This window comes from Mesoplodon bidens, assembly GCF_964165515.1.
Source record: "Mesoplodon bidens genome assembly, chromosome: 10".
Lineage (NCBI taxonomy): Eukaryota > Metazoa > Chordata > Mammalia > Artiodactyla > Ziphiidae > Mesoplodon > Mesoplodon bidens.
Window position 1 is genome coordinate 43804036 of NC_138172.1, and position 13824 is coordinate 43817859.

The window sequence follows — 13824 nt, forward strand, 5'->3', positions numbered from 1 at the left end:
TGTAGGATGTTTAGGAGCACCCTTTAGCCTCTACCCAGAAGATGCCAGTAACCACCTTCATCCCTATCCCCCACTTCAGTTATAACAACCAAAAATGTCTCTAGATATTGCCAAATGTTTAGGGGGAGGAAGGAAGAAGAAGGATGCAAAATCACCCTGGGTTGAGAACCACTGGAGTACACAAGATAAGTTTGGCCATTTCTTAGGATTTATAGCCATCACTGTGAGCAGCAGTTACTACTTTGGGTCATGTTACAGTGACTCCTTGGATAATTGAGATGTATTAAGCTGTTCAACCACATTATAAATAGCACTGAAGAATTTATAGACAGATTGAAAAGTTTGCTTTTAGAATCCTGACAAATGTCCCTTCTTAGTGTTGTTGTTATATTTGTTCAAAAAATATTTCTGGGGCTTCCCTGGTGGCACAGTGGTTGAGAGTCCGCCTGCCGATGCAGGGGACACAGGTTCGTGCCCCGGTCTGGGAAGATCCCACATGCCACGGAGCGGCTAGGCCCATGAGCCGTGGCCGCTGAGCCTGTGCGTCCGGAGCCTGTGCTCCGCAACGGGAGAGACCACAACAGTGAGAGGCCCGCGTACCGCAAAAAAATAAATAAATAAAATAAAATTTCTGGAATGAATGAATACTGAGTGCAAAGAACTGTGCTGAGGGCCACAAATGATGAAAATTTTTATTTCATGATCCCTTCTGGTACGAGGGACAACAGAGCACAAGATAGCTTATGGACAAGGGTGATTACTTACAACTGGAGAAATCAGGAGAACCTCACAGTGGAGAAATCATTTGAACAGGGCCTTAAAGGATTCCAGCAGGTGGATTATGGGAGGGCATTTTAGGAAGAGGGAGTGAATGACAAAGGCACAGAAGAGGAAGGTAACCAAAACATACTTATTCAGGACCAGGTGAACAGTTTTGTATAGCTGGAGACCAGAGTAAGTATAAGAGTAGTAGGGGTGTGTAAGGATGAAAGATGAGATTCACATCATTTACCAAAAAGTCGTGAATTTCAGGCTCCAGACCTGCCCTTTCTTTGGTACTTCCTAAAGATTCTTAATCGTAGATGATTTTAGAGCAGGAAAACTCTATGTTCAGAGCAGTAGCAGTATGTATAATGGGAAAGAAGCTGGAAGTCAGGAAGTCAGTTGTCTTAAGCATAATGACTTGGGAATCTGAAGAAAGAGATGGATGACTTTTGACCACTCTGAAGCCTTGGAGAGATCTTGGCCAGGCCAAAGACATCAGATCTCATTGTCCTCCAGGCCTTCCACCCTCTCCTGGAGTCCCTCAATAAGATGGTTTGATCCAAAAATAAAAGAAGAGACAGATATTGGGTATATTTTAAAGGAAGAATTGAAAAGATCTGGTATTTTGGTTAGGTTCCTGGTTATAAGGAACAGAGGTTCACTTAAGTTAACTTCTGGATCCAAAGAATAAACACATTTCTTTCTCGGAAAAGGGGACTGTCTCTGAATGGAAACCTTGGCCTGACTAACACATTCCCCCACTGTGGCGCAGCTCTGTGGGAAATCACATTACAGAACAGTTGCTTGGTGAACATGGCTTCAGAACAAGAGACCTCAGTTGAGTGGAAAATTTAATTGCAGTAGGCTCCAAAAATTCCGATTGGTTTTTTTCCTACAGTAGAGATGTGCTTGTCAGGGGACCAGAAACTCACGTTTGTTTCAGAGAGGGGTTCTGTGAAGACAGAGAGGATCCAGAGTAGCCCTAAGGACCTCATCAGTAGGAATTTGGCTGCTTCACCACTAATGTGGCCCCAGCTCTGCCCTGTGGCTAGGCTTTACCTCATGCTGCGCAGCATCTGATGTTCTCCAGAATATCTAACAAAGTCAAATCGAGCCCGTTCCCCTTTGATTTTCTGCCTGTGAGTCTGATGTCCTCTCTTGGTCTAATTAGCTGAAGTCTGAGTAGAGTCCTGCTGTCTGAATGGGAGGTAGTTCTACTTAGATGGGGCGCTCAGCTGGCATGCACCATCATTGGCATTTTTGTGTCCCTGGCAGCTTCCCATATCCAGACACTAGACCTTGAGGTTTTAAGATCAAGTGATCAGGCCAAATAGACATGGCATTATACAGAAATATGGAAGTCAGGAGTATTTAGGACCATAGGCTCAGAGTTAGAGCTGCATTCTGACCTTGGCTGTGCCAGCTACTAGCCAAGTGATCTCCAGAATATGCTTACCTTTGTCTTTATTCCTAAAATCTGGATGGTCCATATTTCTTGGTAATGTTAAGGGGGTGTTTGAGAAGTATTTACTGTAGTGACTGACACACAATAGTTAGGAGGCTGTTGTACTAATACAGGCTAAATATCGGATATTCCTCTGGAGTGGGGTGGGAACAAGGGGAAAAAAACAGAATGATTAGAAAGATATTTAAGCCTATAGATAAGAGTGATGCTAGAATAAAAGGGAGTATGAAGAAAAGGAAGGAGCAGAGATTAGTCCTAGGTTCCGGGATTAGTTTGGTGAGTGGAAGTGATATAGGGAACATAAGAGGAGAAAGCATTGTTGGGTGAAAGGGACATGCTGAGAAAGACAACAGATTTGAATTTATGTGAGAGATCTGGGTAGAGGTGTTTGCTGGGCAGAGAGCTATACAACCTAATGCACGCATGAAAGAACTGGGCTGGAGAAATTGGTTCAGCCGTCTTCAGCTGTGGATTATAATTGGAGCCATGAGAAAGATCAGAGTTTCTAAGGGATACATCTATACTGAAAATAGAAGAAACCAAGTCACCTCCCTTTCAATAATTTTTAGAAAAAGAGGAAGCCACAAAGGTGTGTAATAAAAAGGGGTAAGAAAATGAAGAGCTCAAGGACTAATTAAGCGTTTCAGAAAGGAGCTTGTGGTTAGCTGCATTGGCCTGCTGAGAGTTTGTGTGAGACAGTGGAATGGAACGTGCACATGGATCTAGCCAATAAAGAGGATGGTGTCTGGGGAGAGCAGTTTCTAGGGAGACCTAAGGGCAAAAGCCAGATAGAGTGGGTTGAATAGTGTTTGGGAGGTGAAGAAACAGAATTTGAAGGGAGACAATCTTAGATGAAATTTGACTTTGGTGAGATGGGCAGGAAAGGCAGTAGCTGGAGAAGATTTAGGCATGAGAAGGTCAAGGGAAGGTTTTGTTTTGGTGTTTAGGCATTTTTAAGATGGGAGAAATTTGATCGTGGTTCACTGTTCATGAGGAGAAGCCCGTAGAGACATGAGAAGGTAAATGATGGTACAAGGTCCCCAAGAAGCAAGAGGTGAGGGGATCCAGAGCACAGCAAGGAGGGACACCTTTTTCCTTGCACCAAGGAAGAACAGTAGCAGAAAGTTAAGGGGATTCTGTCAAGGCTTCTCTGTTTTTGAGAAGTAGAGGTCAGAGTCATGTTCTGGGGGTAGTGAAGGAGGTGGTGGCAGCAAGGTCAGGGGTATGAGGAGAGTAGAGATTTGACAAAGATGTTGTGGAGAACTGACTTTGGAAACAAGTTCCAGGTAGCATTAATGACTGTGTATTTATAGTGGGAATACTGTCAAGGATTTGAGAGGCCATCTTGTCCTGTGTGTTGTCCATGTGGATGTTCATATTGTCCAGGATGCAAGCAAGATCTCAAGATGGTTTTAAGACATTAAGCCAGGCTCAGGTTGCCATTGAATGAGGGAGATGAGGGAGAGTGAGCACAGAGGTTGCTAGATGGCTGTGAGGAAAAGGGGTACGGTTTACTGCAGCTAAATGATACGGGCTCAAAGAAATAGGAGTTTTTACATAGTGATGGTGGAATGATGGTCTCTGTATGCCATTAGAGAGTTATGGGATGTAGGAGATGCAGAGTCACCCTTTGAGAAGACAGTTGATGAGATGGGACCCTCAGGAAAGAGCCAGTTTGCTGTTAGGAAGAATAGGTAGAGGGAACATTCTGTGATATTGTTCAGGATTGAGATGAACTGTGATTGGAAATGCTCCATGGCACGAGGGGAAGTTCAGGACATACTTTTGGGGAGCATAGATACTTAGGGAATGAATAAGAAAGATTGTAATGGTCAAGAAAGAGAAACTTAAAATTGCTGCCTGTATTATAGCGGTTGTCTGAAGGTATTGATAGCTTCACAGTTCTCTTAAAGTGCTTAGAAACTGTTATTTGTTCCTTGAAGATTTTTTTTGCTTCATTTGACATTGCTTCCTGATAAGTGTGGTGGTATACTATATCAATATGAGCAAACTTAGGTTACAGTTTCCCAAAAAAGAACAGTTTGTGGTTTTTTAATTTAAAATTTTAATAGGACGTAGTTACTTAATGGTAAATGCTTTAAGATAAAAATATTTGACCATGTTCTTTTTGGAATGTATTTAAGACTCCATTATATTTAGGCAAATGTGTAAAATTTTTAGTAGCTAAGTCAGAATCAAATCAGTTGACCACTTAACATTGATAATTATCATACTTTATTTTTGATGTATAGGCATGTAAAGTTGAAGATCTGGGCAAAGTGGATTTTGAAGATGAAATTAAGAAAAGATTTAAGATGGTATATGTACCAAATTGGTTCTCAGTAGACTTAAAAACAGGGGTAAGTTAGCAATTGATATTTGTGTGATTTGGGATAGTTGAAAATTCCTAATATAGCTCAAAATTAAGTATTATTAGTTACAGAGTCCTGTGTTTTTATGTATGAAAGGAAAAAATTTTATGCAGTTTAAATGCCTTTTCATATCCCAGTATATTAAATTGTAGTTGCATTGAATCATGCAGAAACACATTTTGGTTCTGAATCTGTGGCTTAGCACTTTAGTTAAATAGTACAAATAAGTAATGGTTTAGAGACTTATTTGGAGAATGTATTCACATGGAATGTCACTAACAATTTTTTTCTTTTGACAGATGTTGACAATTACTTTGGATGAGAGTGACTGTTTTGCTGCTTGGGTTTCTGCAAAAGATGCTGGCTTTAGCAGCCCTGATGGGTCAGATCCAAAACGTGAGTTTAAGTGTCCTTCTTTCCCTTTCTCCTTCCAAAAGAGAAGGTGGATCTGTGCTATTTTTTTATGTGCTCATCTTCTTTTTTTAAACAATATTTGGGTTTTTTTAAAATCATTTTTCAAGAAATCTGTATATTCTCTCATATGAAAATGGAAAATACTATTCATTTTAAGTGTTTTGGGGATCTTGATTTTTCTCACAATCTATGGCTTAGCTTTAACAATTAAACATGCAGCACACTCTCTACCCTTAAACCATTCGGGAAGTCTGTTAGGTTAGGAAAGTGAATCTAGGAAACGGTTTTTCCCCCCCAACTAAAAAAAAAAATTTATTGAAGTATAATTGACATATAATGTATTAGTTTCAGTTGTACAATATAATGATTCAATATTTGTATATATTATAAAATAATCACCACAATAAGTCTAGTTAACATCCATCACCATACACAGCAAATTTTTTTTTCTTAATGAGAATTTTTAAGATCTACTCTCTTAGCAACTTTCAAATATGCAATACAGTATTAGTAACTACAGTTGCCATGCTGTATATTAATTACATCCCCATGACTTATTTATTTTATAACTGGAAGATTGTACCTTTTGACCCCCTTCACCCATTTTGCCCATTCCATTACTCCCCACATCTGGCAACCACCAATCTGTTCTCTGTATCTGTGAGCTTTGTTTTTTGGCTTTTTTGTTTTTAGATTCCACATATAAGTGGTATTTGTCTTTCTGTGTCTGACATATTTCACTTAACCATAATGCCTTCATGGTTCATCCTTGTCGCAAATGGCAAGACTTCATTCTTTTTTATGACTGAATAATATTTCTCTCTCTGTGTGTGTGTGTGTGTGTGTGTGTGTATCACATTTTCTTTACGCATTCAGCCATCAGTGGACAATGAGGTTGTTTCTAATATCTTGGCTATTGTAAATAGTGCTGCAGTGAACATGGGGGTGCATATATCTTTTTGAATTAGTGGTTTCCTTTTCTTTGGATAAATAGTCAGAAGTGGAATTACTAGATATGATAGTTTTATTTTTGAGGAACTGCCATACCGTTGTCCACAGTGGCTTCACCAATTTACATTCCCATCAGTAGTGCACAAGGATTCCTATATCTCCACATACTCTCAAACATTTGTTATTTGTGGTCTTTTTGATAATAGCCATTCTGACAGGTGTGAGGTGATATCTCATTGTGGTTTTGATTTGCATTTCCCTGGTGATTAATGATGTTGAGCATCTTTTCATGTACCTGTTGACTGTCTGTGTGTCTTCTTTGGAAAAATGTCTATTCAGATCTTCTGCCCATTTTTTAATCAGATTGTTCAGTTTTTTTGCTGTTGAGTTGTATGAATTTTTTATATATTTTGGATATTAACCCCTTTCATATACATGATTTGCAAATATTTTCTCCCATTCACTAGGTTGCCTTTTCATTTTGTTGATGATTTCCTTTGCTCTGCAGAAGCTTTTTAGTTTGATGTAGTCCCACTTGTTTATTTTTGCCTTCATTGCCCTTGCTTTTGGTGTAAGATCCAAAAAAACATTGCCAAGACCATTGTCAGCGAGCTTACTGCCTGTGTTTTCTTCTAGGAGTTTTATGGTTTCAGGTCTTACATGAAGTCTTTAATCCATATTGAGTTAATTCTTGTGTATGGTGAGAAGAGACTCATCTATTTTGTTGATTATATTTTTGATCAGTATTCTCCTAAGAATGTAGCATGTAGAAATACCTGATATATATAAATATAGTGTACTTGGCTTTGTATGGAAATAGCCCTTTAAAGACTACAGTTGCTGTTTTTGTTTGTTCATTTTTAAAGAATGGCTGTATCTGAACAACCAAATAGAATATGTGTTTGCTCCATATTATCACAGCTTTAAACATTCTAAGATAAAATTTTAATAGACTTCGTGAAATCTCTAAATCTCGCTTTTAAACATCCTTGGCATTGGGTTAAGAATGTAACATCAGCGTTTGTGGAAACTTTTAATTTTTACTTCTTTCCCTCTGTTTTTAGGTTAAAGCTAATGATTCTCTTTTCCATTTCTTTTCTTTTTTATATTAACTCTTTTGCAGTGAACTTAGGAGGACTTTTACTCCAGGCCCTCCTAGAATATTGGCCTAGGACACATGTGAATCCAATAGATGAAGAAGAAAATGAAGTAAACCATGGTTCGTGTTTTTATATCAGGATAATTGATTTAAAAATTACTCAGAAGTTAAGGATACTTAGATTGTGTGTTATCCTGAGAATGTTTTCTTTAAAAAGTTATTTTAAGCATTTGCTAACGTGTGACATAATAAATATATGTGATGTGCCCAATTTACTGCCCTCCCTTCCACATCCTAGAGAACATCCATCCAGTCTTAACTGAGATTCCAAGAGAGCTTTTAATCAGTGAGATTCTGTACACAAGATATACAGAATAAACCCTGTGAATTCAAATGACCTTTGTCCTTAAACGTAGGCAGCTTAGCAGGGTTATTCCAAAGATATTTCTTAGGGTATCCGTAGACGTGCTGGATTTACCCCCAGTGCTCGCTAATTAACATCAGAAAGCCAGGTTTGTCCTTGTGTAGTCAAACTTCACGTTGGCTTGAAATGTAGATATTACCTAGTCTGATGATCTACCTGATCTTGGCTCAGAAAATCAAATCCCAACTCAGAAGTGTCAGGGTAAGTGAATGAGTATGTGTAAAGAATTAATGTCATTGAGGGCATTGAAAAGCTTTGTGTGCCACAGGCAGTGGCAGTAACTTTCTCTGGGAAGCAGAGGAGAATTTGGCTCAATTTCATTAAAGAAAGGGGGAAAAAAACCTTAAAATTTCACAACTCATATGTAACCTTGAGTCCCACCCACTGAGGACTTATCTGCTGAAGATTCTCTGAAGACTGCCCACTTACGGTGGTCACCAGTGACGAGGAGCTCCTGTCAGAGACTTTGTTCTGGCTGACTGATTCATCCAGAATGATTTTTGGAGTTTAAATCTGTTTTGCGAGGCTGACATACCTCTCTGTCTGAAAGCCAGTCTCCTGATGTCCCTGTCATAGAGAGGGCACTGACCCCACCCATGATGTCATTTCTTTTGTCACCTGGCCCACTTCATTCCCCTTTAGAATTGTACAGTGGGCTGTGAGCCAGAGAAATTCAGTGGACATTTCTCTTCCCAGAGGGTTGAGCAAGCTAGGTTCTGGTATGGGCTCTGCCATTTATCAGCCATGTAGCTATGGGCATGTCATTTCCTGTTCTTGGCTTGTCTTTCTCCATCTGTAACATGACAGGGTGCCCTCAGAGGCCCAAGTAGCAATAATAAATATTAAGTAATGAAAAAACAGTGGTACAGGGACTTCCCTGGTGGTCCAGTGGTTAAGACTTTGCCTTCCAATGCAGGAGTTGCGGGTTCGATCCCTGGTCGGTGACCTAAAATCCCACATGCCTCGCAGCCAAAACACCAAAACATAAAACAGAAGCAATATTGTAACAAATTCAATAAAGACTTTAAAAAAATCAAAAAAATCTTTAAAAACAAAACAAAAAAACAGTGGCACAGAGTAGGGGTGGTGTGATGAATTGGGGGATTGGGATTGACATATATTCGCTAATATGTATAAAATAGATGACTAATAAGAACCTGCTGTATAAAAATAAAAGAAAACAAAATTAAAAAAAAAAAAAAAAAAAAACAGTGGCACAATCAGCACCTCTTGGATCCAGGCTTTGGTTGGGGAATAAAGAAAAAGTCACAGGAAACCCCAAATCATCCTTAAAATCAAACTGGCATAGTAAAGGCAGGGCAGGACCCAGCCAGAGCTCAGGACACTGCACACTCCACGTGTCTGGTAATCTGCTACACCTGCACCATGCTCAGTGGATACTCAAGAGCTGCTTAGATTATACTTGGGGAGCAGCTCGAGTATTCTGAGGCCTGTATTGTGTTGCAGGTGGGGGTAATAAAGATAAATGGGCGTGGACCCTGCCCTTCAGGGACTGGCATTCTGGTTGGGCAAAGGGCCGCTTATATCAGCATTATAAGATCAGAGAGTAGGTGCTGTGAGAGAGGTTCTGAGAGTGCTGTAAGGTTGCAGAGGGCAAGACTGCTTCCAGATTCATCAGGGAAGTGTTTATGCACAAGCTAGCACTTGAGTGGGGGTCGACGGCACTCCGTTCAAAAGATTACAAAGAAAGCAGAGTGAAATGAAGTCTGCAGAGAGCAGTAAAAATGAGATTATGACCTCTTTGAGGTTTTGTTTTTCACTAATACCTCTGCCATTAGTTGTGGCTACCGTTAACCATAAACTTTTTTCTGACAGAAATTTTTCTGAGCTCGGCATTTTACCGGCCCCATCCCATCCCCGCAACAAAAAAAGAGCAGATCATCATTTATAAAGAGGCTGTCCTGTACTTAACTGTGGCTGAAATAGATGGTTATGTTTTTGTTGCAAATCTCAGACATTAATCTCTTCTGATAAAATCCTCTAAAATGTAGTCATTTCTCATGAGGTACATCCCAAGTTGCCATATTTCTTATTTTCAAGAATTTAACTTTGTTTTTTTACCTTTATTTTTGTCTCTGACTGATGTACAGGATTTTGACTTAAAAAATCTTGCAGTGGTTGGGCTCTGTGGAAATGAAATGTTTAGAGTCTGTGTTTTTAGCACTAACTCTGGATCCTGACACCATCTGTACCTTTTCCTAGTAAATGGGGAGCAGGAGAACCGAGTACAAAAGGGAAATGGCTATTTCCAGGTGCCCCCACACACTCCTGTGATCTTTGGTGAAGCTGGAGGTCGCACCTTGTTCAGGTATGGGTAAGAAGGGCTAAGAAGGCATCCTGTTTGCCAAGAAGTATTCATTCAAGCACATGTTTATTTTTAACTTGTAGGGGTGTCAGGGGTTTGGAAGCTTCTTCATCTCCATGACATAGTTAAGTGTCTGGTGCTATTAGACCCCATTCTAATTGCGAGCTGAGCCTCTAGTGTTCAAATGAGGTTGATACCTCGCCTTGAGGCAGCAGCTTAGTGGTTTCTGCAGGAAACCATCACCAGAAGTCCCTGCCCACAGGACAGCATCAGAGTAGATAACTTCCCTCAGGCTGGGCCAGGGGAGATGGACTGGGCTGCTCTTGGGAACTGTTGTGCCCAACAGTGGCCCGACCTGAGGCGTGAGGCTGTCCTTCATGAGGCCCTGCACGCAAGAGCTAGACTGGCTTCATCTCCAAGTTGCCAGCCAAGGCCCAGGGAGAGTCATGGGGGAAAGCCTACTAGAGTCTTCTGTAGGGCCGGAAGTAAGAAAAATGTTTGTCTTGCCCTTGAGGGCAGAATTTTCTTCCTTTATGATGGTTTCCTGAGAGTGTGGTTACCAAAAATAAACCTGACCCCCATTGTGTGTGGAGTACCACACTCTATAGCACTGGCAGACGACCTTTCTCAAGTGCTTTGCCTACACCCAGGTTCCTATCCTCACCCAGGGAATCAGGCAGCTGTAGTATATGTCTGGCCTCAAAATCTGGGGACCCGAGTTTTAGGGCTTGCTCTCCCTCTTAGCAGAGTGAGTCATTCTGCCTGCCTTCACTTTATTTCCTCAGCTGTCAAGTGAGGGTTATCCTAAATGAACTCTATAACGGTCCCTCCCCCTAACATTTATTGACAATGATTTTGGGATCTGTGCTTGTTTTGTCACTTACTACCTGATGGATTATGTTTAGGCTGCTCTGCCGAGACTCTGGGGGTGAGACTGAGTCCATGCTTCTGAATGAGACAGTGCCACAATGGGTAATTGACATCACTGTGGATGTAAGTATCCTCCATTCCCACTTTGTCCTTTTATTTTTTTCCAAATCATGAAGACAATTAAGAACTATGTTAGACTGTGTAATCTTTAATTAAAACTAGACTACCAAGTGGAATCCTCTTCTGCTTCCCTGCATTTCCAAAGTTTCAGAAGAAGTATTAATAATTATTTATATATCTCTTTATGTCTTTAAATTATATAAATAATATATGCTTATCAAAGAAAATAATAAATGAATAAGGTGAAATTCCCATCCCTTTCCCTATCACTGTTTCTCTTTTATTCACTCCCTATTCTTCTTCCCAGAGGTAGTAAATATTAATAGTTTAATGCATAGCCTTCAGTAGTTTTTTCTATGCATACACAAGCATATATTATTTGTGTATATATGTGTGTGTATAGATCATTTTATTTTGCACAAAATCTCCTACTATATATACTGTGCTGCAACTTGACTTTTTTTTTTTCCCTCACTTAAAAATATATCCTGGACATTTTTTCATGTCTGTATATGGATCATTCCTTTTTAATGACTGCAAGGTATTCCATTGTATAAATGTACCAAGATCTATTTAGCCAGTCCCTATAAATGGACATTTAGGTTGTACCCAGTGTTTTCTATTACAAACAATACTTCAGTGAACATCCTTGTACATATATCTTTGTGTACTTTTTAGGATAAATTCCTAGAGGTGGAATTGCTGGATCAAAGGGTATACACATTTTAAATTTTGATAGATATTGCCAAATTGCCCTCCACAAAGGCTGTACCAGTTTACACTCTTACCAACAGTGTATGAGTGCCCAGTACCGCACACCCTCACCAGTGCTGGATACTTATAATCTTTGCTGAAAGATAGGCAGATTTTTTTTTATAGGCAGATATTATCTCATTGTTTTAATGTTTTTTTGTTTTGTTTTAATTTGTGGTGAGGTTAAGCATCTTTTCACGTTGGCCATTTTTATTTCTTATTTTGTGAATTGCCTGTTTGTATTCTTTACTCAGTTTTCTATTGGGTTATTTGTCTTTCTTACTGACTTGTAGGAGTTGTTCATATTCAATATTAACCCTTTGACTATTATCTTGCCTCTCAATTGAATTTTACTTTGTTCATGATGTCTTTTGGCAGGCAAAAAGTTTTTTTTTATATGACCAGATTGATCCTTTTTGGCTCTGAGTTTCATGTCTTGCTTAGGTATTTCCCACTTCAAGGTAGCAAAAATGTTCTCTTGTATTCTCTTCTAGTATGTTTATGATAATGGTTTGTGTCTAGATCTTCAATCTATTAGAATTTATTCTGTTTGGTGTGAAGTAGAATGCTAACTTTCTCCAAATGGATAGCCAGTGTGCCAACACAATTTATTGAATAAACTTTTCCTACTAATTTGAAATGCTATCTTTATCATATACTAAATTTCTATACACACATGGGTCTAGACTCTTTTACGTGCTGTTGACCTATATTTCTAAAGACATATGAAAAGAGATTTAATCTCTAGAACCTGCAGAAAATTCATTTTCTGTCCCAGATATACCTCCAAGAACTTAAAACCAGTCTGATACCCGATAGATATTCTGTGGTCTTCTCTAAATCCGAGCTCCCCATAAACCACAACTTCCTTTGAGTGTTAAACTCACCTGGATGCATTGCTGACTTTAGGCCTGTGGCTTATTCCTCAGAGGAGACATCCAGACAGGACATGACATGGAGGCTCGGAGAGGATTAATCCCCAGGGAAAAGATGACCAATTAATTTTATCCTTCATCTAAGTATGTGGTTTACCTCATGGTGGACATCTACGTGCTTGGCTGAAGTTTCCACTCATTTAAAACCTCAGACCTCACTCTGATGTCAGAGGAAAAGAAAGTGGGAGGACTTTGATTGGCCTTTTCAGTTGGATAATGGGCCTCACCAGCGTAGAGCGTATGGTTTTGCTCAAAGATGAATGTTGTGGGTTTCTCTCAAGACACTTAATTTTTTTTTTTTTTTTTTTTTTTTTTGCATTACGCGGGCCTCTCACTGTTGTGGCCTCTCCCGTTGCGGAGCACAGGCTCCGGACACTCAGGCTCAACGGCCATGGCTCACGGGCCCAGCCGCTCCGCGGCATGTGGGATCTTCCCAGACCGGGGCACGAACCCGTGTCCCCTGCATCGCCAGGCGGACTCTCAACCACTGCGCCACCAGGGAAGCCCGAGACACTTAATTTTTTGTTTGGGCATTTTAATGTAGAATTCAGATTTTGGTTTGTATGGCTTGAAGAATTAAAATGTGTTTCCTTTTCATTCCTTGAATTGTTAATTGAGAAGATCCATGCTGCAATTTCATATTGCCACTGACACTGCATATAATTTGTCTTTATCTTTTATTACAAAATGAAACATTATACTTTTCTGATACCTTTTCACTAAGGCTGACGTAGATAATTTGATAGCTTATAAATTTCATAGACGGTCACTTTTAATTGTAAAATAACTGTTAACTTGTGGATAGTTTTCCTGTTGACATCATTTTAGTTTATCAGCTAATAGAAACTATTTTACCTTTTTTCACTTTTCATGTTTCAGAAAAATATGCCCAAATTCAACAAAATTCCTTTCTACCTCCAACCTCATGCATCTTCAGGAGCAAAAACCTTAAAAAAGTAAGTAAATGGAGTGTCGTGTGATACTTTGATCTAATTTATTGCCAGAGATTTTTTTAAATTCCTTATAATTGCTTTTATAGCACAGGAGGCAAGTACTAGATCTAAGGCTAATTTCATAATATTGAAAGTTTATATAATTTAACCATATACCAAGTACCTACTGTGGCCAGCTGCACATGTTCAAAATTAGTAAAACATGGATTTTGTCTCTCATAGTTTAGGACACAATCTGTGTATAGTAACTGCTTTTATGGATACTTAGGGAATGATGAGTGTAGGGGAAAGAAATGAATTTTTGGCTGTAGCTTTCCAGAAGCTTTCTTGAAGGACATGGAATTTGAGCTGGACATGTAAGGATGGATAGAACTTCA

General features: G+C 39.4%; 1 protein-coding gene across 2 annotated transcripts in view; it reads left to right on the forward strand.

Annotated features, from left to right (window-relative positions):
• WDR48 (WD repeat domain 48) overlaps positions 1–13824 on the forward strand; it is a 46928-nt gene that overhangs the window by 29209 nt on the left and 3895 nt on the right. For both annotated transcript variants that reach the window (XM_081247703.1, XM_081247702.1), the window contains exons 12-17: positions 4483–4590; positions 4902–4998; positions 7091–7186; positions 9714–9819; positions 10722–10809; positions 13374–13450. In XM_081247703.1, the coding sequence (XP_081103829.1) occupies positions 4483–4590; positions 4902–4998; positions 7091–7186; positions 9714–9819; positions 10722–10809; positions 13374–13450 (572 nt within the window). The remainder of the gene's footprint in view (positions 1–4482; positions 4591–4901; positions 4999–7090; positions 7187–9713; positions 9820–10721; positions 10810–13373; positions 13451–13824) is intronic.